We start from the raw sequence: 27,620 nt of genomic DNA, 5'->3' as shown, positions 1-27,620 counted from the left end.
TGGATCTCTCTTCTTCCTCAATTTTGCCTTATAACAGGGTGAGCTGCAGAGAGGCTACATCAGTTTATGCTAAAGGGAGATAGGGAACTGCGATACAAGAGAGTCACTTCTGTTCGCTTCCATGAAACCCTCGATATTTGCAGCATCCTGTCGGAAGCAGATCTAAAGCAAGGCCAGAGAATGCTGAAAGTCTGCCCCGACTTGCCCCAGGTTCTTCTCTCACAGGTGTTAAATTTACATGTCAGAGTGCTGCTCCTCCAGATTACTACCCTCTAAGTCAAGCTCAGTAAAGCTGGCTTAGGGCTCGGCAGCGGAAGCAGTGCTGGTGGGGAGAGGTGTCCTCTCACTCTGCAGCACAAAGCTCGAGGACAGCAGTACAATTCCCAACCTCAAAGAGAAACTATTCAGCCAGAGCTTTGGAAGACGATTACAGCCCAGCTGGGATCTACTGCCGAAGCAGTCGGACAGACTGAGGCAGGGGCCAGGCAGAGCTGGCCTGACAAATATTCTCCAGTAGTGACACAAGGACAAACATCTCCTTGACAGGCAGGGAAAGGACGGAATGTTACAAGTTTGAGATTTATCAAAGAAAACAAGGCCATAAATAAGCAGAGGAGTTGCTGCCAGACAGAGGGAGAATTGTCTGTGGGCCTCTGAGAGGTGATGGCTGCAGAGCCAGGACAGAGATGTATATAGTTCTGTCCCTCACAGGAAACAAGAATTTGGCAGCCAGGTAGAAGCTACATCTGCTTTTTTGGCAACTACAAACAAACTCAGCTCCTCGAGCTGCTGGATACTATTGCCACTCAGTTCCCAAACAGCATCCAAAAGCCTGCTCCCATTTCTCCACATTCAGGGACAAAACAGCAGGTACCTCCCAGTTTTGGCTGACTGCACAGTTTGGTTTTCAAGCCCCACTTCCAGCTCTCCTCACTTCCACTAAGCAGTATTTTTGGCTCACACACAAGAAGGAAGCTGAAAGGCAGTGCAGAGGGATGGTGCATCACACAAGACCTCAAGCAGTCAAATGCAGGCTAATCTTAGGTCTCCCTGGTCAGAATGCATCTGCCCCGAAATTATATTTAGCCAGGACATTAACAACCTGTTTGCCAGCTAGCCTTAGAGGACAGGCGAGAGGCATCAGGTTTCCCCTGCAAAAGAGCCAAGTCAGCTGCCATCACTGATTGTGCTGAGGGACCAAGGGCATCAGATTAATCCAGTAACATCCTGACTTGCAAAGCTGCTGAGCACGCAGGTGTTCTGAGCCTTTGATTTCAGTGGAAAATGCAAGCATTCAAGACCTCCCAAAACTAACCACACAGTAAATATCTAAAAGCCTTTCAGAAACCATCTCCTGCCTGAGTCAATACTAGTCTAACAAGCATGCAGCTCAGAGATCGTACCATTTCGGACTCTTTGTATCAACCAATTGTCCAAACCTCAGGAGAGGTGGGGAAAATCATGTAAACTATTTTTGATACATGCCAGAAGAGGTCACAGCACACAGTAATAATGCTGCCACTTCTAGCAGTGATACATGCATTACTTTGATTACTGAAGGAAAAGCGACACGTGAGGTTGGAACAACTTGCATCAGTAAGCCCAGTTTGTAAGTTCAGCAAGGGAGCGTGGGTATCTTCCCCCTTGCTTGCCCAGCATTAACTTTCAAAGTGCTCTGGCCTGGTAACAGGAGAAGGCAGGAACTGGGCTGCCAAAGCACTGTATCACACCTACCTATTACCCTCTTGCCATAGCAGGGGTATGACGGGTCACACTGCAGATTATGGACTGCCATATCCAGACGGCATCCCTTGAACACAGAGGCAAGATTTCTGTTTTAATATAAATTTCTTATTTTATTAAACAGGATTAACAATCAACTGTCCAGAATCCAAACAAGCAGCTGTTCCAAAAAAGACAACTTTCAGAGAAAAATTATCCAAAAAACCTAGGTCTAACAGCAACCACGTTCTTAAAAGTGATGACTTATCATTTGCTTTATAAAAAGTAACAAATTCACTCTCTCAAATCTATATATACATATTGATGTATGTATGCACCACGTATTTCAGAGATGAGTATTTCACTCACTTAGAAGAAAAATATGGAAGCCCAAAAAGAATGGAAGTATTCCCAGCACTAGATCATTGCTGGTCGAGACTGGAGCAGTCAGTCTCGGACACTATCTGTGGCAACAGTGACCACAGCCCTTTGTCAAAGGCAACTTTTTGGTATAGAATCTTTGGAGCACGCATCTTTGCAGACACCTGGGATATTAAAGCACACCACACACCTACACTCCTTCCTCAAACATGTTGAAGAGCTCTTTGACAGTAGGAAAATTACAGGCTTTTCTCTAGATGCATGACTCTATTGCATATTAAGTGAAAATACTGTAACGCACCAAAATTGCTTAGGAATTTTGGTGAATATTTCCTGAAAAATTCTTCACCAAACTGAAGATCTGACTTCTAGCCAGTGTTGTGGTTACATGAGAGAAGCAATTCAGATGGGACCCAAGTCAATATTTGATACTGGGCCCTAGCACATTAATTACTCATTTAGTTTTAACGCTGCCTAAAGATTACCTCAAGTCAGAAAGAGGGCAGCCTGGTTAAACAGGCAATCACATGTTTGTAAGTCCTAAACAAAGATACAGGAAGAGCAAAATGCAGCTCACAGGAATTCTCCAGGCTGAGTACAGAACTGGGGGAAGTCCCAGAAGGCAGCTTGTAGCCCCAAATGGTAAAAGTATGCTCCATGCATCCTATGCATGTGTGAGCATGTTCATGAGCTGCTGTGAACACAGCTGGAGCCCTGAGCCCAAGGTTTGTGCTTCTGTGGCAGTGACATTGTAAGGCCTGATACACAGAGCTCCTTATCCAAGAAAGGATTGGGGGGGGGGGCAGGGGGAAGGTAGTAGTATTTAAATGCCTGTGTACTGATAAGTGCGCAGCTTCTAGCTTATTCTTGATCCAGTCTTCTTAGTACAAGACTAGGCATAGGGAAATACAGTTGTGGCCAAACTTTCCTATCGGCATAAACCGACAGGAATAAACCCCTGGGAATAAACCTCTGTTTCTGAGCCACCTGCTTACTCCCTTTTAGGGTTAGCTCACCTTTTCCCTAGAAAGGTGAAGGTTAACTCTGGCCACAGTCACAGTTAGAGGCAGTTATTTCTGTACTGCAGACAAGGGCTAAGGCAGATCAGCGGGGCACTACAGCTAAAGCAGAGGAAGAGAAAACAAAACAAAACAAAAAATCAGGGAAGGTTCTTCTGTTCTCATTTACTCTACAAATAAATTGGTAGATGAAGGGAAGTCAGGCCAGGAAGCAGTTTTAGTCTGCTTGTGCAACAGCAATATAGGAAGCTTGATACCCATTTGGAGCGGTATGGTATGTAGGGGGTGATAGGTGGGCTAGATCAGGCTAGATGGTAGCCTGATTCTGCCTAGGACCATATAGGTTAAAACAGATAGAGACCGACTCTGGGCACCTTTCTCCTGGTGCTCCCACCAGCACAGAGATGAGTCAACCAAGAAGGCCACTGCTCCGTGCTGACTGGTAGAGCTGCATCAAGATGTACTGGGGACCATCCCATAGGCTTCATACAGTGTATTGAGAAGTTCCTGCTTTTCTTTCTCAGGTAAGAAGCTGGACTGAGCTGCATTGATGTTCTGGGGAGGCAGAGGAGGAACAGAAAGGAGATACTGAGAAACATCAGACATGAATACGTGGTTGTACATATCCAAACATCTGTCTCGGCATCAACGAGTGAGGGAGGGCGTATCATTTCCATTCCTAGATACATTTCCATGGCCTCATTTTACAAAACAACTGCTCTGACACACCACTAGCACCAATCCTAAGAGGGAGGAGGCAGCCACAAAGAGAAGGTTTTCAAAGGCTTCAGAGTTTTTGGGACATGCACTTTAGAGCCATTCCTGCACTCCAGGCTTCCCTTTGGATAAGAGGCCTTTCACAACAGTTGGTGGCAGCAGCCTGATATGCTGCTGCTGTGACAAAGCTGCCTCGCTATGCGATTTAACATGCTTGTCTCTCTTGTGCAGGGACATTTCTTTTATTATACAGAAACAGCCTGGCTTCTGCAAGAGCAGAAAAGAACAGCTGGCAGAAAAGCAGCTGGACCCAAGGTGGCAGAGTTCAGAGCTGTCCCCTGTTCCTCTTCCCAGACTCAGGGCATAAGTCATGTCTACAGGAAAGAGGGACCCCGTTGTTCCTTCAGCAAGAGCTCAGAGCAGGACTAACGCTCTCTTGTAAAGCGTATCCTGAATTTCCAATTCCAAGCAAAGATTACCAGACAGTAGCTAAGATCACAGATGCTCTATGGAGATACGTAAGTGAAAGCTATCAAATCAGCATGGCTCTGATGCTAACCGGGAAAGCTTTACTTGGTACCCAGATAAGACTGTAGGATAGAATAAGTGCTGGGAGTTTGATTTAGGTAAGCGATTAGAGCCAGTTTTTAGGATATGTTGAGGCCACGAATGACTGCGTGTGCCAAAGCTGAAGCCAGCAGTCACTTGGCTTTCAGTTCAGTTGTATGTTAGTCATACCATGATTGTTGCGTACTCATGTTGTATGTGGAAAAACCACAAGTGCTTTTGCACGTGCTGAATCCTAACTAATTTTTGGGCCAGGGCTTCAAATCACCTACCTGCAAATCCAAATCCAGAAAAAGAAAAAAATAAAAGAAAAGGGAAAAGAAAAGGAAAGGAAAAAGTAACAAGCACCTTCCTTCCCTCCTGCTCAGATCTGTCTTGAGAACTGCAGTGGGTACTTTTCACTCTAACCTGTTCTCAGTAAAGCCCAAAGCAGTCAGCCCAAGACATGTGAGTAATGTCTTTAGAGACCACACTGCACAAAGCAGCCTTCGGATCCCCTCCTGCTCTCTGCATTTATACCAGCTGCTGACTACATCCTGCAGTGCTCCTAGCGTTCCCCCTTTAGGGGCTATTCTCAGCTGATGCCTGGTGCTTACATGAAAAATGCATGATTTGCTCACTTCCAGTGAAAAACTCTTCGGCTTATAAAGAAAAAAAAGCTGATTGTTCTGGGCTGCACTAGGACATCTTCAGAGCTTCCAGCTGAGGCCAACTTACCACTCTCTTGAACTCCTCTTCAGTAAAGCCCATGTACTCCTTTGCTATGCTGTAATCCTTGTCAATAGTGGAGTTAAAGATGAGGGGGTCATCAGTGCTTATGGAATAGTTAGCTTGATCCTTCCTAAATCTGTAAGAAAGCAGAGATTAAAATGGGGTAAATACTGGATGTGGCACTGTTCACACACTTCTCAGGATAAAAACACAGTAAAAACAAAAAAAACACCTAGCTGTCCACGCAGCTTATATTGCTGGACACAAACACACTGCTCAGCTTGTCTCACCACTGCTCTTCACTGATCTACTTCGTCAGCAGAGTGACGAGCAGGGTGTCAGGGATGTCTGTTGCTTAAAGGTCCAACCACCTCGGCTTTTGTGCACAAACTAAAGTTAACGCCCAGTGTGAAGCAGCTGGAGCTCTGGATGCCCAGCAGCCCCGAGCAGGGCTGGAACAGGATGGGAAGACCTCACACTACAGGGGCTGCACGCTTACCCCAGCTACATAGGATTCTTTGTGGGGAAGAACAAGAAAGTACCATATTCTCGTAAGTGGTTAGATTTGTGTTTCCCTTGCAAAGCAATAAAGTGGCTATAAATAACTGGGATTTGGCTGGGTTACTTTAAGATTATACATTATTTAAATGCCTTACTGTGCTACTGGGTGTTTCCTAAAGTCCGGAAGACACGCTCCAGTAAGATAACTGGACCAAGGGCAGGCCTGTTTGTGGGAGTTAAAACAAAGAAAAAAACAGAATCAGCCATACAGATATGAAATACTGCTGGGTATGCAGATAGCTAAGCGTGCTGGTAAAGCGAGATGTAGGTTTACAACAGCTATGTTTGCTGCTATCCCTCAGCCCCTCTCTGAGCTGGCAAGACTATGCACATCCCGAATGACGGATGAGAGGAATCTATAGCCTCTGCTACAGTGAGCGTGCAAGGGCTGGTAGGACATTTCCCACTGCCAGTCAACCACTGGTGGTCTATGGACTACAGCTAAGAAACCGCTAGAATAAGAAAAAAAAAAGAAAGAAAGAAAGAAAGAAAGAAAAGAAAGAAAAATGAACAGGAACATTTCTCTCTGCTACACAATTCCTGCAAGCTGATATGAGCTCCAGGGCTTCACGCAGCAAAGATCCCAACATGTCACCAGGTGTCACTGCATTTCTGTTAGGAGCTTTGGGCATCTGAGTTCAACAACAGTGTTGTCAAAGACGTGGTCAGCCCTTGGGCACCCCGTACTCGGGGTGCTTGGCTGAAGCACAGACCAAACAAGGGCCAATTTTCCACCTTGAGACATCAGATACCTGGCTGTCACTCCCACAGAATACATCCTTACCTCAAAATGCATCTTTGTTCTCAGCAGCTCCTTATAAAGCTCGGGATCTTCTAGAACGTGGTAGCCATGGCCAATGCGCTCGGCCTTCAGGAGGTAAACTGCCTACAGAGCATGGAAAAACAGCCTCTGAGCACAAGCTGAGCTCCCACCTGGTCCAAGAGGACCCTGCCCCACCAGGACTGCAGCCCATATGTCTGAAATAGCTCCCAGGAGATCTTTTTCCGAGTTGTCAGAGCTAGATTTCTGTCTGGGTCCCAGATTTCTGCTCCTTTATGAATACAGAAAGGACCTGGGCTTCTCCCTCTGCAAAATACTAATGAGTAAGGGGCTCTTCCTGCCCCTGCTGCTCATCTTACAACACAAGGATGCCCCAGCACCCTGCTGATCTCCGCTCTGTCCTTGGCCAGGATCTCCTCTCACCTCCTTGATCATGGCAGCTGGTCCAGCTTCCCCAGCATGGACTGTTCGATGAATGCCGCATCTTTCAGCTTCCTGAAAAGTAAGACAGGAAACATCTCTCTCCAATCACACAAAGCAAGGGCAGCAAACTACTCTCGAGAGATACCTTTTCCACTGACTACCACCCCACTGGCATAGCAAGCAAGATCAACAGGGCTCTGGGCTAAGAGCTCCCAAACTCCACACCCTGTGAGAGTTGCATGCTCCCAGGCTGGGACTGTGCCACAGCACAGGCTAAAAGAGGAGAGACCAGTAACACCACAAGCAGAGAAACTTAGAAAGCCTGGTTACCTTCCAGATGGAGCCAAGCCAGACTTCTCCAGGGTCTTTTAATAAACACTAAGCTCACTGCTGTCTCCTCTCCAGAGAGCAACAAACTTGAAGCTCTCTTTCTTCCACCCACTTGCCTTTATTCATGAAACTTGTAGGAATTCCTGTCTTTGCAACTTCTACCCTTTTGGCCAACTTCAGCCAAGTCTGATAGAGAATTTAAAAGCTACTGGGGTACAGAGAAAGCAACACCCAGAGCCCGCATGCCTCACTTCCACGAGGGGCTGGGGACAAGCCAACGCAGCCAGCTCTGTGGCCGGGAATGCTCTGCAGACTCCAGCAAGGAGGGTTTGGTGTGTTTCGAGCCGCTCTCCACGGCTGTCCTGATAAACCCCTGGGGACGCTTCCTCTGCCCCCTCACCAGAGACTGCCTGGGCCTTTGGAAGCTGAGCTCCCTCCTGCCACGGCCTCAGGGGAAGCCTGGCACCTGCCTTGCTGGAGAAAGGCCACGCAGCTGGCAGCTGTGAGCAAGCTGCAGCCCCAGCTTGCATCAGACAGGCTTCCCAGACACTCCTTCAGGGCTTTTTATTCATGTTTTTTTCAGTTACTGGATGCCCCCAGAAGAGTCCTGCACATATCTACCTGCAAGGCAGCCTGTGCTCCCTGCGTTCCAGGGAAGGCTGATTTTTCCCCAGCAGCTGACGTTTTGTCATTTTCATTATTTCAGTGACAAAATCCTTCTGGCCAAAGCATCGGACAAGGACTAGAGAGAAAGACTCACACCAGCACAGAGATTTTCTGCTTGTTTTCAGGAAATTCTCCTCCCCCGCACCCAAGACAGCGATCCCTAAATATCGCAAAAGGAGCCAGGAGCAGAGACGTAAGGGAAAGGGTTAGGAACAGCACACGCAACGTGATCCTTCACTGCTTACCTCTCAAACTCTGGAAATCTGACTCCTTGAGCTGTCCCTGTCGTTTGCATCCAGGAGGGAGCTCGTGTTTAATGGCTGGCTACAGACACATCCTCCCCAGAGGGATTTTTTTCAATCCATTTGTGTTTTTGGCTTCCATATCATTACATGCTTACAACAAAGACAGCAAAGTACATCTGTATGCTGTGCCACAAACACTTTTTGTGTCTGAGAGCTGCTACCTGACAGCATTCCTTGCCTTCTCCTCCAAGGATCATTGCCTCCTCTCTCCTCGGACACTGCTGTCTCCTAACTCCTTAGCTGTATTTTTTTCCTCTGGTCCTCCTTTTCCTCCAAGGATCATTGCCTCCTCTCTCCTTGGACACTGCTGTCTCCTAACTCCTTAGCTATATTTTTTTCCTCTGGTCCTCCTCTGCAGCCAGCATACACAGTCAAGTTTTCACTGTTATCTGTTATTTCCCCCCTAGTGGCAACCCCCAAAAGCTCCCAGGTAGAACACGGCCACCCAGGGACTCCAGCTCAAGGGAGACATCTGGTCATGTCATTACAAGTCTCTCCGGTTCCCTCAGATATCTTACATAGCCCGTAGATCACAACAGCAGGACTTACAGGGATGCATTTTACTGCCACGAAGGCCAAGAGGGGCTGACGGACTGGAATGGGGTTTCTTTCAGTATCTAAGAGCCTTAATGAGCCACTGGAATAGCAACAAGAATCTATTCTTAAGACTGCGAAGTCTGAGCTGGGGTACCTCGTGCATAGGCAGGATAGGATGAAACTTCCTGCCCATCAGTTAATAAGATAAATAATAAAACCCTGTTAAGATACTCGCATAACAGCTTATGACTGCTCAGTTCATCTTGTATAACACAGCATAGCAATACAGATAGACCTTACAGTGGCTGCAGCTGCTCATACTTTAGAGCAAGGAGATTTCAGTACAGCTGGAAGACCGAGAGATGTCAGTCAGCACCACGTCAGCTTTCAGTGCCTTGCTGCGAGGTGATGGTAAATGAATAAACACCACAGTAAAGACAGCAACATTAAGTATTTACAGGAAAATACAGGTGTTTGAGGCCAATCAGGAATAATGTTCAGTTCTTCCCCATGTCCTCAGATTCACGTCTGTGTTAAGGTGCTTCCGCTGCAGGCTACAGTAGTATGGACCCCAAGAAAACCCCCTACCGCTTCAGCCCTGCACACAGTTTTCAAATCATGACTCTTTCAAGCAGTGATCACGCACAATCTCACCTCTCACTCATCCGCAGGAGCCGCTTCTATAACCAACAACTCTACAAACTTAAATTCCTACCAGGGAGAGGAGAGAGGCACGATTTTTTCCCCTTAAGCTGCCGTAAAGCTCCGAGATCTTGTGAAATCTCAAATCAGCTTCCTGAAGTCATTTCAATGCTTCATTTGAGATGATTGGATAAAGCAAAAGAACTACAAACACTCAACTTATTCTATATTGTTTAGGTGACTTCCGTTAGTTGAAGACTGGAAAGACTAGTCTGTTGCATATTTAGCTGCCGTTCCACAGAGCACCACGAGCAAACCCCGTCTAACAGGAATCAGAGGCACCTATGTAGAGAGGAACGCAAGCTCCGCACCCTATGTTTGACATTTGGCTTTGCTCCGGGGTAGCGCTCTGAGCTCTAGCTCCAACGACATGCTTAAGCAAGGATGCCTGCCGTTAATCATTTAGAAATATAAACAAAGTAATGCTTCTGCTGTTTAACAGAATACTTTTAATAATCGCAAAGACTTTTTAAGCTCTACCAGCTGTTTGGGGTCTGAATAAAGCACTGCATGCCCCCTACTGAGGAAGAACTGAAGGGTTATAATTTCTTATCACTTCTTTTAAGAAGCTTATTTGACAAACCTCGTAAGCTTTCCTATGCTCAGAAGAGGTGTCCACCTTCAGTGACTCATCCCCAGCCAGGTCTATGGCTACCACAGAGTTGTTTCGATACTTCTTACAGAGCTCCACCACCTCTGGAGACCAGCCTGGAAGAGATGGCATCAAGATTCAGGAGGAAGCATTCACAAGAGTCACGATCCAAGCACGTTTCTAAACCCACTTTGGACACACAACTAGAATGCTAGAGCTGTTCTCTTTGGCGGTTTCTAAAATTTGACACTCAAAGAAAAAAGTTAACAAAATTCTAGAAAGATGTGCCATCTTCAGCCAAATAAAAGCTGCACGCTGACTAGCCCACTAAAGATCAAAGGGAATATAGTGCATTTACTGGCTATAAAACTGCTCTCATCGTGTTTTTCTCTTCCAAAAAAATAAAGTTAGAAGTGCCTGACTGCTGCAGTTGGCCCAAGGTAAGCTGAACTGGACAGAGATCGCTCTTCAGAGCAACATGCGGTAACATGCTGTTTGAGGGAGGAGTCCCTCAAATCATTCCTGAGCTTTCACACAGTCACAAGCCGGGCAAGGAGAGGCAAAAGGGAAGAAGTGGCGTGTCAGAATTGTTTTAACGTGGAATGATTTGGGTTGGAAGAGATCTCTGGAGGTCCTCTATACAATCATGCTAGACTGCCCCCAGACAAGATGATAGATGACACGTCTGGTAGAAAGGGCCACCTGGAAGAGTGATCTTTAATGCTCACAAAGTATTGTAACTTCATGGCTTCAGCAAGAACAAGAGTAATAAGTGCCCAACAACTACTTCAGAGTTATCTCTGATCAGGATAGAGCACGATCTCTAAGAAAGGAGATGGCATCTCTTAGCTGATACAGCACTTACCCTTAGCAAAAAGGCCAAGAGGCAGAGATAAACTCTAGTGTTAATAATTAACAGGCACCTGTTATGCACACGATTCAGAAGTCCTATTAACGTATAAGAAAATGCATACAATTTCATCTTCTTCATCAGTTTCATACTTGTCAGGTTAGAGCCATTATTTTATTGACAAGTTTAACATGATCCAGTTCCAACTAGCATTTCCGCCTTTCTGTCAACACTTCATAAATTGAAAGGTGGCTTCTCACTGCGCAGCGTGTCCCACATGCTGGCACTAAAGACTCTTGTGTCAAGCACATCACTGACTCCAGGTAAGAGTCTGTGCCCTGGGATCACACAATACAGGCATGAAAATGCAAATTCAGCTGTTTGCAAGAGCAATTCCTACTGCTGTGCAAGTGCACGCTACATGTGCAGTGGGACGCTGCAGCTGGTTTCTGCATTTATTACTTCCGTGTTTGCAGGAACTGTAACTGCAGGCACAAGTGTGAAGCACACACAGTTGTCTAGTTTCTACAAACAAGGAAAGAAGTCCTTTTCTTAGAAGCTGGAAATCCAAAGGTCAAGTTTTCAAACTATTGTTTGGTATTGATTGTGCAAAGCTGAAAAGAGGAACCACCCTCGAATCGTCCAGTTTCCAGGAACGGAGTTTTTCAAATTTCTGGACACAAGTTAACTACATACTCATTAGCAAATCTTTTCACCATCTACCCTATTAAGGCTACCTGAAACTTGTGAGGATATGAAACCATATATAAAACCTTCATTCCCGAAAGGCAGCTACTGTAATACAAACTCACTCTGACTGCGTTTTTCCCTAGATAAAAATGTTCACAGGACTCATCAGCCCGGTGAAACACAGGAAATTGGTTTTGCCCATTTTGGATAATAGCGCCAGTTCCTGAAGAAGTTCAGAGCTGCCGATTTTATCAAATATCCTTAATAAGTTACTTATGTATATTTCACTTGTGTTTTGAGCTGAAATCAGCAGAGTTCACAACCAGCAATTCTTTGGCGAACCCACATTAAGACCAACTAAGGCAAATACTGCTGCAGATGCGTCATCTCCAGCTGGGAAGGTTTCATTTCTCCAGCTCCATAGGAAGTGCTAGACTTCGTGCTTGTTCCTCCTCTGGTGACCATTTGTTCCCATGCCCTTACCCCACGCAGCATCCTCTGAAAGACCCAGGGAACATCCTGGCAGCCACTGCCGTCAGCCCAGCGGCCGCTTGCTTTGGTCTCCCCTTTGAAAGCAGCTTCAAGTGGCTTGAGGAAAGCCCCAGCCCTCGGGCAGGGAGCGAGGTACTAGCAGAAACCACATCTCCCGCAGCAGAGGAGCGGAGAACTCTTTGTCTCTTTAGCGAGACCCTTTAGCTAGGTCTTCAGATACTGGTTGCGTCAGCAGTTCCTCCCTTTCACATCCAGCTGACCCTTTCCTCATCGTCAGAGGGCACAAAGCCCCTGACTGAGATAAGCTCCTTCGTTCCCAGCCCCATCCGCCCTGCGCAAAGCCCAGCAGTCACTGCTTGCCCACGGCACCGGTCCCGCGGGCAAACCAGAGCCACGTGACCGGCGCCGTCCCAGCGTTTCTGCGGGGACCTGACCCCAAGGGCTCTCACACACACCCAACAAGTCAGGAAAGGGGGAGCAGAGCAGCGGGTGGGCTGCAATACGTTACTTGGCATATGGCGCATGCAGCATAGAATAGACCTGACTTTGATGCGGAAATCCCTTTCTCCATCCTGCAGTCCCTGATTAACGAGGCTAACAACTTCATCTGGAGTGAGGTCTCCCCTGCAGGAGGAGGAGAGAAAAACAAAAACACACAGCAGTCAGTAACAGGCCAGCAGGGCCCGGCGCTGGAAACGCAGCGGGCAGGAGCTGCAGGCCCACCTCAGGGAAAGCCCAGCACCGCCGCCGGCGAGGCGCGCCGGGGGCTGCCCGCTGGCGTTCGCGCCCCGCGGGGGAGCGGCCGAGCTCCCGCCGGGGCCGAGGAGCGCCTCGCGCACCGCTCCGCGCCCGGGCTCGCGAGACGCCGTGCGCGAAAGCACGCAGAGATGCCTCCTGAGGCCGAGACGAGCCTCAGGCGGTCAGACGCCCCTGCCGCCCGGGCGCGCTGGCGACCGGAGGCGTCTTCGTGAAACAGGCCGGCCGCGGCGCCCTGCGGGCGGGCAGTCCACGTCCGGGCTCCGGCTTCCCTCGCCCAGGGGGCCGCTTCGGCCGAGAGCGCGAGCGCCGCGCTGCGTCGCGCAGGCAGAACCGGGCGCCCAAAGCGAGGCGGAGAGATTACGGGGTGGGGGGGGGGAACCGCAACGCTATCGAAGGGGAGGAGAGAGGGAAGAGCGCCGGCTCTCGCTGCAGGCGAGGAGAGAGGCGGCCTCGGGTGCCCCGTAACCCCAGCGCCCGCCGGTGAGCGGCACGCCGCCGCCGCCACGGGCCGGGGCTTCTCCTGCCACGAGGCGCCACCAGGGTCGGTGGGGCAGCAGCCCGGAGAGCGGCCCCGCGGCCACCTCCCTCCACGGCTCTCCCCGGTCTGGCAGGCTGAGGCGGCCCGGCCTCCCTCTCCCGCCCCGGCGCCCCCACCCCGGCACCGCCGCCACCGCCTCACTCACTCTTTCTGGCCCCAGGGGATCGGCTCCACCTTGCAGTTGGCCAGCAGGTGCGGGCTGTACCTCACCTCCACGTAGATGACGCCTTCCTTCGCCTTGGTTTCCACGAGCTCGTAGGCGATCCTCCGCACCGCCTCGCGGTCGCCCCTGCGCAGACGGGGAAGGGCCCGTGGCGCTGGCCGGGGGCGCCGGGGCCCGTGGCGCTGGCGTCGGCCGGGGGCGCCGGGGCCTGGCTGCAACGCACCACACCACGCCGCGCCGCGCGACGGCCGACCCGAGGCCGAGCGCCCCCGCCGCAGGTGCCGCGAGCGCCGGCTACTCACGCGATGGCAGGCATGTAGTGATCAAATTTCTTCAGGAACTGGGTAAGCGTCAGGGGCGTTTTGTAGCTGACGTGCTCCAGCAGGTCGTCCACGGTGCTGCCGGGGAGAGGAATCCCCCTTTTCCTAGAAACGAAGCCACACTTCACCGACGGGAAAGGCTCTCGCGCTTTCAACCCGCTCACTGTGCGGAGCGGACGTCTCCTGAACTGGTGCCATTAAACTCTTTTCTTCGCAGAAGCGATTCGGCACAAGCTGTCCTTCCAAAAACCTCCTCGCAGACGCGGCCCTGGATCTCGGAGGGGAGGAAGGCGATCCAGAACGCAAACACGGCGAGACGCGGCGAGCCCGGCGTGCCCAGCTGGGGCACGTTGGGTTTGTTGTGTTTTGTTTTGTTAAAAGCTTCAGAGGGAGTTCATTTAAACAGACTCTGGATTATTTCTTGGCACTTCCGAGTCCTAGAAGCGCAATTGCCAAAATACTTTAGGGAGCTTGATTTCCACTCACGCAGCCTCGAAAGCCCGTAACGCTGCAGAGGAGCTCCCAGGCCGCGGCGCGCGCCGACGGCAGCGCGGCAGCTCTCCGCGGCTACCCGCCGGCAGCCTCGAGGAGCGAGGCGCATCCCGAGGGGGCCAGTGGAAAGGGGACATGGCGGCCTTTTCTCCAACAGGGACACCCTTCCACTCGGAAGCCATCGGCAGTCCCAGCGACTGCTCTCGCCAAAGAGATGGCGACGGCAAAGCCTATCTCAGCTCTGCCCCGGCAGCGGCCGGGGTCCCTCCGCTCACCGCTCCACCTCGACAGGGCTGCTTGCGGACGCCGCTGCGTGTTTCCGAGGCAGGCTTCAACCTGCCCCAGTCTAACCATCTTCTTGCATATTACTATTAACATAAATTGGGAATAATAACTAGACAGTGGTTTCTAATCCTCTTTCCTTCCCAGTCCCGCCATGATGAATTACAGTTGATTGAAGGATGCTTCTCTGCAAACAGAGACAAAGCACCACAGACTGTTTTAGCCTCCCAACGTCAGCAGCCATCCCAAGGAGCAAACAGCAGGAAAACAGCCCAAATGACACTGCTCCCGGGCTAAGCAAACATTGCTCACTCCCCTGTTTGGGCCGGAAGGAAATCAGCCTTACGCTCAAGCGTTCAAATGCAATCAGCAGAGATTAAGTTGCTGGCACTCAGTAGGAGATGTCTGTGGTTGCCAAGGCATTGGCTTTCTTCCCTGTCTTCCCCTTTGCAGCCCAGGGACACATTATTTGCCTGTCCCAGGAACAGCGTCCACATCCTCCTCCACCTGCCTAGGGAAATTTTCCTCCCAGAGCCCTATTAGCAAAGCTATTTTCCCGACTTCCTTCAAACGCTTCCTGAAGAGCAGCTGCCGCACAATCGTCAGCGGGGAGCTGCAGCCCTTTGGGATGATCCACACACACAGAGCCACTGGATTTAGGTCTCTGGCTGATGAGCTCTAATGAACATAGCCATCGTGGCTTTTGGGGTTACTGTCCCCCAAGTTACCCCGCCTATTGGCTAGGAGCACGCTCAGCCCACTGCAGCCCCATCCCACAAGCTGGTCTGCTGCTGCTCTAAACACTTTTGTGCAGCATGCCAGGTAGGGGGTGCAAAGTCGGAGTCGTACCTGATCAAATTCAAGCTGAAGTTTCTAAAAGCTGCAGAGTTAAGCCACCACCCATGGAGTTACGCATCCCAACAGCTTCACATTATTCGTATGTGGTCAGCCACTACCTGGCAAACGTACCCTTAGCTCTTCACCTTTAAAAATAGACAACAAGCAGCTTCCTGTGTCCAGGCTGAGGTTAAGGCGGTCTCCTACACAGCCCCATCGGTTTTCAGTTTGTGTGCACGTATTGAGAGTTCACAAACAGTGCGCACACTTACTCCACCCCAGGGGAGCGCGACCCGCAGGCTGGCAGCACTGGGGGACACCAGGGCTATTTAAAAATATGTGAGAACACAGCATGCACTCAGGCCACAAAGGTTTCAGTTCTAAGCAAGAGAGAAACGTGGGGCCCTCAAAGGGCCCCACATCTCCCAGGCCTCCTGGGGGCCATACAGGCACTTTTCCTACATTGGCAACAGGGACCGAACAGAGCTCCAGGGAGCCAGAACAGTGGGTGACTCTCATCCATCAGGACTTTTACTCTGGTGCTTCAGCCTGCTAACTCCTGCAATAAGGGCATGACCAAGAGAAATCCTTACTCAGCTTCCCATATGGACATCCTGCAAAAAATGAGACTGGCTTTTCTGATCTACCTTACTTATTCCGACAGCACTGCAAAATTTATGGCCAGTGACCATCGGAGAATTAGCTTCAGAAAGATTATTCCCCCTTGGAATCACATTGCTTTGGAGTCTGCTGGACTTGCAGGATGCCATAACCATTTCCCTTCCTTCTCAAAAATGACTTCTTGCCTAAAGTTACCTTAGAGTTGGGCCTAAGAACTGTTTCCTGAGATCTTTAAACTTGCCACATTCTTGATCTGAGGCTATCCGGTAGTGCCCATTCGCTTGTTGAACACTGACTGCTAGAAGACGACTTGCGGCTTTTTGCTTCCAACTGTGGAACCAGGTTCTTGCACTGGTTAATCATTTACCCTGGTGCTTCCCACACATAAGCCACTCTTAAGCAAGCAGGCAAATGCAGGCTCTGTCAAGGGAGCAACCTCAGTTTAAGTCACTGCTGAGTGCTTTCCTGGGTCACCCTCACACTAGCATGACTTTTTGACTGCTAGGATCAAACAAACAGCTACGCTGCACAGTAGCAGTCTGGGGTTTAAATGCACCATCAATCAGCAAGTGAAAGAGGAACACCTGAATTAATTTTTCCTCTGAAGACTATGGTATGATACCACCACCGAGAGGACATTCCCAGGAAGTTTTCTTTACAGTCAATTTTACAGTTGTGAATGTGGGAAAAGAAATGAAAAAAAGTAAAACCTGACGGTGCCATTTCCTGGGTACACATCCAAGGCAGACAGCTATCTCTTTAGGTGACACCTTTTTCCTTCATCATGGGTGGCTCCTCTTAGCTTGCCTGGCTTGTGGACCGATGAGTGCTGTGCTGGGTCACTGCTTGTTCACACATCTCCTATCAGTTCAGCCCAGCTGCAACACTGTATTTTGGAAAGCGCTCAATACGCTCACACCACGCAGCCAGAGGACCGATCTGTGCAGAGATTAGAGTGTGACTACCACCAGCCGGGTTTGCAGCCCAGGGAACACGGGGAAAGGACGGTTGTGGCCTGCCAAAACAAGCTTCTTGGCTTCAAACTGGACAAACAGAAGGCACAGGAGTAGGTAGCGATCTGTGTGACTGCTTGTCCCATGTACCAAGTGAAAATAGGGTGTTTTTACTGAACAGTTAGCACGTGCTAGCCAAAACACGTTTCACATTGTGATAACTGGGGTTTGGGCAAGGCCAAACCCAGGGAGCGTCTCTTTCCCTGTTAGTCACTCTGTCCAAGCGTGTGTTAGAAGTGCAGGAACCCTGCTCGAGACACTGAAGCAAACGATTATTCAGACCTAACTAGAGCTTCCCCCCGACAACTCACTTGCCAAAGTGTAAGATTGTTTCTGGTCTAATGGCTCCATCCAGGTGGACATGAAGTTCTACCTACAATAAAATAAAGAGAAATCAGTAATATATTCTTAGAGCTGCAGCAAAAGTTTAAAGATAAGCAGATGGTGCTAACACAGGTATAAATGCAGTTAATACAGGGACAGAGTCATGAAAAGGAAGTAAAAGACGACTGAAAACCAATACCATACAATTTTTGAACATCTATATATTGTCCCAATATTTGTTTTCGTCCCTGCTTAAGCTCACGCATTTAACAGACCTTTAGAAATTCATCTATTTTCAGTAATAGTCATACCGCTTTAGAAACTGGCCTATTCTAATGAGGCTTATATGGCTCGCAGTTTGGGAACAGTGAACAGACCAAACCCCAAATATCTTTTGCTTTCCAGCTGGCTCCTTCTGGAACTCACAGACCCCTCAAGCATCAATTAATTTTTTGCAGGAGTTATTACACAAGAACTTTGACTTCACTTCCAAGAATCAACTCCTGCTATATCGTTAATTACTTTGCATTATCACAGCATGTAAGCTTTTAATCCTGCACAAGGACTCCAGAGGTAAAAGGTGCTGTAAACAATAAAAAGAACAGAAGTTGCCCGACAGAGCTAACAAGCTGGTTTCAAAATACAACACTTAAGTTTTGACTCATTAAAAACAGGACAGAGATTCAGATTACTCTGAAACTGTTTCCAGATTATCGCTGGAACAATGGACTTTGGGGAAAACAAGTCACGGAAAAAGCAGTCTTGCTTTCTCTTTTCTATTAGGCAGCCTGGGCTTAGGAGGAATCTGACAAATGTAATTTGGAAATAAAACTGAGAAGGAAAACATTAGCTGTAAGACATTTCAACTAGGTCTTCCTATTTCCAGAACTGCTTTCTTTTAAGCAACAGGATAGTGCGTAGCCTACAAAACAACTTTTTTTTTTTCTTTCATTATTCTTTAAATGGAAGGAGAATCTGAAGCAGAAATCAGTTACTGGGAAGGAATGGCTACAAGATTGGCTTCGTTCCCTCCAGGTCTTTCAGATGTGGATGAAATGCAGCATCTCTATACTGAGATACCCAAAGAGCGACCGCCACACCTGCATGGGACAAGATTTCAGCCATTAGCGTTTAGAAGAGACTAACGTGTGGTGGCACTGGGATGCCTTCTCTAGTCCCTTAATATTATGTGCAAGTCAAGCACACTTACTCAGTCTACCAAAAATTGGAGAGAACGGCCAATGAAACTGAAAAGCAGCTACTTAAAATAAAAACAAAACTCTTGCTAGTTATAACACTGTGCAAATTATTCCATGCAGATAATTGCTACAGGATGTTAAGAATTTAATAGGATTCAGAGAAGGACTAGATATTTGTATGAGTAACTAAATCACCCATGGTTACTCATTAATATCTACAAACCCTCTGGTGTCAGGGCACGTATCAAACAATAACCGAGAGGAGCTGGCAAAAAAATAAACAAACAGTCCCTATAAGCAGGCCAATTCTTAACTGCCCACTTTAAGGAGCTTTCGCCCTCTGAAGCGACTGCTACCGGCTGGAGATGGAGGAACGACGCTGGCCCAGCACCCTACTTGGAGCTGCCAATTGCCATCTCAGCAGTTTGTACTGAGGACCCAAAAGCTCACACTCATCCCCACCTCTTCCACAGGTCCTAGGCTCCTGCCAAGCAAGCGAAGAGACCCATTTTCTGCACACATCTGATCCATGGTCAGTGTCTTCAATTGACCATGGCTGCTGCAAAAGACCATCGCTACAGGAGTGGGACAGTGCTTGGATTCAGGCCACCTATGTAGGAAGGCCATGAAGCTGTCACTGCAGATGTGTGCCGGCTGGAGAGGAAAACGCAGATAATAGGCTCACAGGAGTTTGATGCATTGATCCTGCATCCTAATTACAATCAGCAAATCCAGGGGTCAGGAATATCCCCATGATGGTAAGTACCCCACAGTTCATTTAAATACACACACACACACACACAGTGAGAATGTACATGAGAGCGACAGCTCTGCTTTTCTTTTTATTGCCTCAAATCCTGTAGCCAGAGCTATTTTCTCTGCCTTGACTCGCAAGTTCTGAATGAGGCTAAATTTAGTTCCCTCCTGAAAAAAAAAAAAACAAACACCACCCTCTCCATGCTGCTGGGTCCTCCAAGGACAACTCAGCTCCACCAGAAAAGTGGCACTGTGGAGTGTCACACTACTGAGATGGGAAAGGACTCCGAGGACTCGGGTCACTGCCTCAGATCATGCGGAGCGGGGCCCCGCGTCACCTCCTGGACAGCCTTCCCTGCAAGTCCTCTCTCAGTCACACTTCTCATTTCACCTACCAGTGCCTCCACATGCCTCTGCTACCAGGGTCTAAAAAGATATCCCTGTTACTTCTCCGACTCCTAAGACATGATCTGAATCTACAGAGATGAAGATTTTAAAAGGGCAAAACCTGATCTTTCCCCCGAGTTATGCAATTCTGCTTACTGGGACTAAATGTCCTGAGAAGCAGCAGATAAAATAACAGATTATGGACATGATCTGCATTGCCAGATGTGGAAGCCTGGCATGTTTTACACTCATGGGCTCCAATTCCAATTTCAAAGCCATGCAAGCTCCATTCCTAAAGGTTTTTAACAACCCTTGTGACCTTCTGATGGAGTTACAGGCTTTACTCACTCATGCTGGACACAAAAAATCAAGTAAGCTGAATCTACAGAGTCTTCTCACTCCAAGTATTTCCAAAGTGTTTGCTGCAAAAACATTCCAGCATGCAAAACACAAAGCGAAGGCAAATTAAATGGAGTCCTTCACATATGCAAGCCATCTGCTTTCTGTCGCTGCTGCAGGTGAGATGCTTGTAGAGCAGCAAGGCCCCCCTCCAACTCTAGGAAGAGGGTCTTCCTCCACTGCCGCCCGTTTCTTTGCATCTGGAGGAACCTAAACCGCAGTCACAAAAGCGATAGGAAACTTTTGTAACGCCACTCAGCCCCAAACTCCAAGGAGTTCCTTAGGATCGGTGCTCAGGAGGGAGTCCTTTCTGCAGTAACTGATCTAGGCTACTCAGATTACTGTAGGACGTTTAGCTGAAGGAGAGGTGTGCCTACATAGGAAGGACTACGGACATGCCTGTAGCCTGTTTCCTCAGACAGCCTGCACCAGATAAAGACGAAATCAGTAGAGGCAAAACCGAGCAGCCCAGCTCCCTTAGACGCACTGCTTGCAAACCCTGCAGGTTTCCCATGCTGTAAGAGGCCACTTGTTGCAGACTTATGCTTTATCCAAAACAAACACACAAGAAGAGAGCTGAAGTATAAGACTTTCCCAGACATAAATGGGGGACGTGACCTTGCTTTAAGTCAAGGAAAGTACCCAGATAAAAAAAAGAGATAACAGCAGTTTCCCTGAACTGCAGCTCTGTGAGACGATGCCTGAACAAGCAGAACTTAAGTACATACAGGCTATGTCTGAACAGGGGAGCTCAGCACCATTTCCAGTGCTCCGCTCTCGGTGTGCCCAGAGATCCTCCCCAAGCCCTCTGGTCTGTTTGGAAAGGAAGCTGGGGAACACATTAAATGGCAATATCAACAGTCAATCCAAGACCCGACTGGGACCAGAGGCTGCACCAGCCAGAGGCACGGAGAGGAGCCAGAGAGGTCTCCACCACCAAGCACGCTGGGGCCAGCGAAGCCTTCATTTTCACAACAGCTTGGAAGTTAATACGTTTGTTCTGATGAAGAACTAGAAAGCGTGAGAGATCTCAAATGCCTTCTCTGAGCAGGAGCACTGCTCTTCCCCCACTGCAGTGAGGGCCTTCAAGGCCACCTTTGGCATGGTGTGGTCACCCTTCAGCTTTTCTTCTGTACACCCACAGTGCTAAGCTGAGAGCAAGTTTACTGACCACCTGCTGGTGCATAACAAAACTCTGGTGCAATTCACTAAAATGAATATTCAAGTTTTCTTCAAAAGGGATCCAGAGCTAGAAGGATGAGTTCAAGAGACATAAGATGCCATAAGATGCATATCCTCAGCACACACAACTCTCAGCAAGGCTGTCAGTGGAAAGAGAGGGCTTTCCATTTTTCCTCCAGAAAAGTTTTAGATCAACCACAGCATCTGACCTGTTAGCACAGATACCAGCAAATTGTTTCAGCTTAAAAGAAAGAGAAACTTCAAGGGTTCTGCTTGACTTTTCTGTCTTGAAAATACGGTAGTGTTTCATTTGAAACTTAACAAACTTCAAAAAAAATATAAATGCAAAATGAGGTATTTCAGTCCAAACAAAAATGTTTCGTTCAAAGATCAAGTTTGATTACAGTCAATTTAGTAGCATGAAGGGGAAAAAGTTAACTAAACATTCAAAATATTTTAAGTTGTAGTCAACCCAAACAGTATTTCCTCTATTACTCTACCGTTTGGTCAGCAAATCATGACAAATCAGTTAACTGCTCGATTTACCCATTATGTGGCATAGAAAGCACCACCCAAGCTAATTCACTTGAGGGAGTTTACTTATTAGATGTTCATTCTTTTAGGTTCTTTTTTTGTTTGTTTTTTGTAAATACACTAATGAATGCAGTCAGCCACCAACTGACTAGTGCAAAATCTGCAGAGCCCCAACGGCATGGTAAAAGCAAAATTAACATCACCTCTTGTTTTCATCATTTCCAGCAGATGTTAATAGATAAATCATGCAGCTGTTAAAGTTGCAGCATTTAAAAACCTTATCAGTGACTTTGCCCAGGACTATTTATCAGTACACTAAAAGGTGGTACTTTAGAGTGTGTTATCTGTATTGAATTCGATAACAGGAAAATAGAGCAGTTACAGCTGTCATTGGTCAATTATTAAATATTTAGGAAATAAAGCAGAAAAATGTTAACAAGGGTCAACATTCAGCCAGAGATAAGATGAATGTCAGCCACTGCAAAAAGGAAGACCTGTGCTCCCTGAATATTGCTTTTATAAAAGCACACTATCAGGAGCTATGTAAATTGTTGTCCACATCATAAATTCACCATCAATCCTCATTTTAGAAGTGTCAAGTGAGACTTGAGCAAGAGAAGTGGAAAGTGAAAAGACACAGTATTATCCTCTGACCTCGCAAAGCCCAACAAAACGAGAGAGCGAGAGAGAGCGAGAGCGAGAGAGAGAGAGAGAGAAAGAGCAAGGGAGATGGCGAACTTCAAGACCCACACAATATACTGCTTCTTTGCAAAAAATATTCCTGCTCTCTTATGGAGATGATACAGTCTTTAGCACCATTCCTCTCAGCGCCAATCACTCGGCCTCCTCTGGCACCTTCTGCCCTTAGACCTCAATATAAGGCTCTCAGTACCATTAGGCCATGGGACACTAATAAAAGAAGGTGGCTTGGCATCACCCTACTGCTCGGAGGGCTCCAGTAGGGACTGCAGGGCTGCGATCCCCTCTCCAAGCTGCTGGAGACCTGTCACCCTCAAATGAGGCAATGCCTGCGAGCAATAAAACAGAGACCTCGCACTTCAAGCGCCACCAAAACTGCATTTATTCTTGCTGCCCAGCTGGCAAGCAGAGACAGGAAGGTAATCTAAGAATTTGCCTGCATTGCATTAGTGAAGTTATCAGTACCCACAGCAATGGGTAAGCCCACGGCTGAGCTCAAACACAGCCTTCGGTCCACACGAACACACATGCTGCCCGGGCTCAGACTTCGACCCGCACAAAGAGCCACCGCGCTCAGGCTGCAGGCTGGATTGTGGGTGAGAACCAGCTGAGGAGAAGGCAAACACCATGTCAAGCCAGTCACTGTGAGCATGCCACATCCCAGTACCCAGGTGGGGTGATCGAAGTGCTTTGCCAAGTCTCATACAGCAGACACCAAGCACTAAAGCTGTTTTCTCCTGCTAACAGCTGTGGCTCAGTGCAACCACCTGAGACCTCGGCTGGTGCGGCAGTGTGTTGGCACTGAGGCTGTTCCTCCAGAAAAAACAGAGCCATGGCAAGGGGCTTTAGGCTGTGAGTTCTGGGAAATCGCTTGCATCTCCCCACAATAAGGAGCCCTTTTTCAGTTTTGCACCCAGGGCAAATACCTACATTATCTGTTCAGCAAGGCCACTGGGTTGCAGGGGCAGGACGTCCACCCAAACCCTCAGAATAAAGCCAGCGACCACAGCAGAACTGACACCTTGACATCTGGACTTGGTCATCAGGAGCTCTCTTAGCCATTGATAGGGATGCATTCAGCTACTGCGATTTCAGGTCCTCCTTCCTCGTTCCCAGGTACGAAGGACATGTCAAAGATGGTCATACCTTACCCCAGCACGGATCACTCCCCAGACAACAAGGTCTGTCCACTGGGGCTGAGGACTGCCCTTTTGTGGCTGTTTATTGTAAACCACTAGTGTTTGAAGTACATGATCATAGAGCAAGGGTAAAGGAAGTCTAGTGCCTGGTGCAACGATCACCATACACTCTTTTCTCACCCCTCCTCACATCCCAGCCCTGTACCTCATCTTGAAGGGGGACAGGCCCCCACAAGGTCTCCGATACCTAGAACAAACCTCGTGAGAGCTTGTGGGAACATCCGCCCAAAGCGAGCAGCAGACTGAGTTTATTTTGGAAACAGTGACCCAACAGCAGTGCTACAACATCTGTCGGGAAGACGTACGCCTGACTCCAGAAATCTGCATGCACATCCCACGCTCTGCTCGCTTGTGCCAACGTCCCTCCGTTGGTGGGACGGAGAAGCTGAGGCACTGATACGGCTGCCCTCTGCTACCAGACCTTGCCATCCGTCTGGGACCGAGCATGCCTTCTATGAGGTGGACAACTAACTAACGCCTTATTCTGTGTTGGTGACAGCAAGAGGTAACGAATTTCTTCTGTGAAGCAGAGCTAGCCCTTACGCTCATCGCAGGCAGGGCACTGCTGGGGGAACATGCACCGCGACCAAGTTCCCATATATTTACCCAGCCTGCGCGAGCTGTGCCGCCCGCGCTGCGCTCCGCTGCATCCCCGTAGTGCTGCTCAAGGCTTAGCGGGCTGGGACTTCAGCTGCAGGTCACACCACCACCTGCGTGTCACTGCTTGTTTTGGTGGCAAACAAAAGGAAAAGCACGCAGGTGGCCCTAAAAAGCATGCATGGGCTGGCCTGCAGGAGGGAAGAGCCCTCTGCCACAAATTCCCCGGGCTCGAGCTGGCCTGCGAAGGGCCTGGGCACTGGTGCGAAGAGGAGCCAGCAGCGAGCGCTCAGCAAGCACCAGAGCCCCAGGCAGGAGAGACGCAATCTCTGCTCTAGCTCTCGAGAGCCCCCTGACACCAGCCTCCGAGGGAAGAGCCTCATGGTCTGCACCCAAGGAACTGCAGGCTTTTCTGCTCTTTCATATATCTACAATAAGCAGGGTTCAGAGTCACCCTGCTGCAGCCCCAGCAGCTCCCTTTTCATCCGCCGCAACAGCTGGAAGTCAGCTAGTTCCTGCCGGACGAGCCCCGTTCCCATGTCAGCAGGGCTGCAAGCCGCCCCGGTCACCAGCAAACGTCTCTCAAACACAGCACTGCTCATTCCCAATGGCAGAGGGTCCTGGGGGATGAATGGGGGTAAACAGGGCTCACTATCTGCCTTCAGAGCTGCATTTTTTTTTTGTCAAGCCTGACTTAGCAGGCTCACAGGACTGAAAGGGACCGCCTGACTCATGAAATCCAAAGTCTCACAATCGCGGGCAGCCAGACAACAGAAGACCGATCTTAGCAGAAAAACTGCATAGTTTTTCCTAGGTCTCTTCTGCATCCTGCTTTCTCCCAAATTGGAAAAGTAGGAAGACGCACAACTGAAAGAAGAACTTAACATGCTTCTTGTAGCCAAAAACTTAAAATCACTAGGGTAAACCAATAACTTTCTGTTCTTAGTGGAGCTGATGAAACGCCATCAACATCTCCCTAAACCGAAGTGGCCTTAAAAAGGCTTTAACCATTAGCAGATGTTAATGCTCCCTGGACTGCAGCATCAAGGTTTGCTTGCTATTCCATGGATAACCTCCCAAGAGTGGGAAACCTCATACAGCAATGGAATGAAACATGAACTAAAAACACATATACAGGCTTTTCCAGCTATGCTACACTTTTTTGGTGCGAGCTCAAACTCAGGGATAAACGGCTGGGGGAGGTGACAGCGGACATAAACAGCCCCAGGGCTTCCCTTTTGGGTTTCAGAGGCAATCATGTCCCCCTGGAAAGCGGCAAGCGCTCGCCTCCTCTCAGGCTCTCCCAGGCGGCACCCACCGCGATGCTCATGCCATCTTCTCCATCTCCTCTGCTCCCACGGCTGCTCTGTGCCCTGCTCCTTACTGCCCATGGAGAGCCAAACCGTCTCGCTGTCAGCAAATGAAGAACGACAAAGCCCAAAGCGAGCCAAACGGAGAAAAAAAGCTGCTCCCCAGTAGTCCAGCTTACCTGAGACCACAGCTGAAGGGCAAGGGTATTCTCCCGTTAACGCAGTGCTTTCCAACGAGATACACCGTTATGGCTAAATGCACCTGCTTTGTCTTCTTCCCTCTACCTCTTTCATAATCTGATTAATAAATATGTTGCTATATGATCTTACTTTGGATGTATTTATATAGTAAATGGTGAAGGTGAAATATTGGAGACCCACACCAGCAGTCACCAAGATGGTATCTTGGCCATCTGAAGAATAAGTGATTAAAAAAAAAAAAAAAACAAGAGAAAAAAAGAAACGTTTCCTTTACTAGAACAAAGTCATGGTTACACAGCAGGATCCTTCAGACACATCTCAACAGCCATACCCGCAGCCAGGCCACCAGCACACGGCTGCCCTGAGGAGCAGCGAAGCCCCGGCCCGACGCCAGCATGTCCCGCTCTGGGCGGCGGGTGCGGGGCCGCTCCCGAGGCTCCAGCTACCGCGGACAGGCAGCACCTTCCCGCGAAGCTCTGTCGAGGGCCCCCGGGACCCGACGCAAGGAGGCTCCCGGAGGAGCACCGGGCCGCCCGCCCGGGCAGCGCTGCCACCGCTGCCAGCCCCGACGGGGGCACCGGGGCCGGCACCCGCTCCCGCCCCGGCCGTGCCCCGCTCCCTCCCTCCGTGCACCGAGGCCGAGCCCCGGGCCATGCACCAGCTCCTACTCCCGGTGCCTGCCCCGGCTGCCGCCCCGTCCACGGAGGCCGAGCCCCGGGCATGCACCAGCTCCTACTCCCGGTGCCTGCCCCGGCTGCCGCCCCGTCCACGGAGGCCGAGCCCCGGCCATGCACCAGCTCCCACTCCCGGTGCCTGCCCCGGCTGCCGCCCCGTCCACGGAGGCCGAGCCCCGGCCATGCACCAGCTCCCACTCCCGGTGCCTGCCCCGGCTGCCGCCCCGTCCACGGAGGCCGAGCCCCGGGCATGCACCAGCTCCTACTCCCGGTGCATGCCCAGGCTCCCTCCCTCCGTGCACCCAGGCCGAGTCCCGGGCCATGCCCCGGCTTCCAGCCCCCATGCACGCACCGACTCCTACTCCCGGTGCACGCCCAGGCTCCCGGCCCGGTACACGCCGCCTCTGCCCCGGGGCATACCCAGCTTGCCAGCACAGCGTCCCGGTCCCGGGGCGCCGCCGCCTCACCTTGGGCTCCCCGAAGACGCGCAGCCCCCGCTCCATGCTGCCGCCGCCGCCGCTCCCGCCGCCGCTCCCGCCGCGCCGGCGGCGCCTCGCCCGCCCCCTGCAGGGCCCGGCCCGCCCCGCGCCGCCCCGCGGGGTGGGGGCAGCGGCGCCCGTGCAGCGCCGAGCACCGCCGCCGCCGCTTCCCTCCGCTCCCCCGGTTGCGCGAGGCGGCAAAGCCGCTCGGCTCGGCTCGTCTCGGCCTGGCCCGCGGCTCCGGCGCCTCTCGGCGCTGCTCGAAGGCCTGCACCCGCCACCAGACCTTGCACCCTGAGGCCCTTCACCCCCCACCTCGAGGCACCTCCTAAATTCAGCCCGCTAATCCCTCTCTCTCACGTTTCGCTTGGGACCTCTAAACCCAAAACTCGGGCTGAAATTCTGGGCATACTTACTTCTGCGAAGATAACATCAAAGGACAATATAATGTGATAAAATAAGAGCTTAGCTCGTAGAATTGGCATGCGATCGCAGAACTCGTCTGCGGTCTCAAGTCGTGCAACAATATTTTTTAACCTAAAAAGGATTTAATTGCTTAGATTGAGGAGCAATGATCCCTCACCCCATTTCCTGCTTGTAGGGTTGCTG

The 27,620-nt window shown here is 49.8% G+C and overlaps 1 protein-coding gene across 2 annotated transcripts; it reads right to left on the bottom strand.

Moving 5' to 3' along the window:
* Positions 1-99: 99 nt before the first annotated feature.
* On the bottom strand, positions 100-27,102 carry ADA (adenosine deaminase). 2 transcript variants are annotated; one of them, XM_068911980.1, is made up of 12 exons: positions 27,000-27,038; positions 25,837-26,070; positions 17,383-17,444; positions 13,809-13,931; positions 13,489-13,632; positions 12,555-12,670; positions 10,006-10,130; positions 6,883-6,954; positions 6,463-6,564; positions 5,774-5,841; positions 5,124-5,253; positions 100-3,677 (listed from the first exon to the last, which is right to left on the bottom strand). In XM_068911980.1, exons 4-12 carry the CDS (start codon positions 13,820-13,822, stop codon positions 3,576-3,578), a joined length of 873 nt encoding a protein of 290 aa, XP_068768081.1. In that variant the 5' UTR covers positions 13,823-13,931; positions 17,383-17,444; positions 25,837-26,070; positions 27,000-27,038; the 3' UTR covers positions 100-3,575. The 2 variants fall into 2 exon arrangements, with proteins under 2 accessions (XP_068768081.1, XP_068768080.1); XM_068911979.1 differs by lacking the exon at positions 25,837-26,070 and having other exon boundaries at positions 27,000-27,102.
* Positions 27,103-27,620: the final 518 nt, after the last annotated feature.

This window comes from Struthio camelus, chromosome 18 (genome assembly GCF_040807025.1).
Source record: "Struthio camelus isolate bStrCam1 chromosome 18, bStrCam1.hap1, whole genome shotgun sequence".
Classification (NCBI taxonomy): domain Eukaryota; kingdom Metazoa; phylum Chordata; class Aves; order Struthioniformes; family Struthionidae; genus Struthio; species Struthio camelus.
Note: the sequence above shows the minus strand (reverse complement) of the source record. Positions and strands in the feature narration are given on the sequence as shown.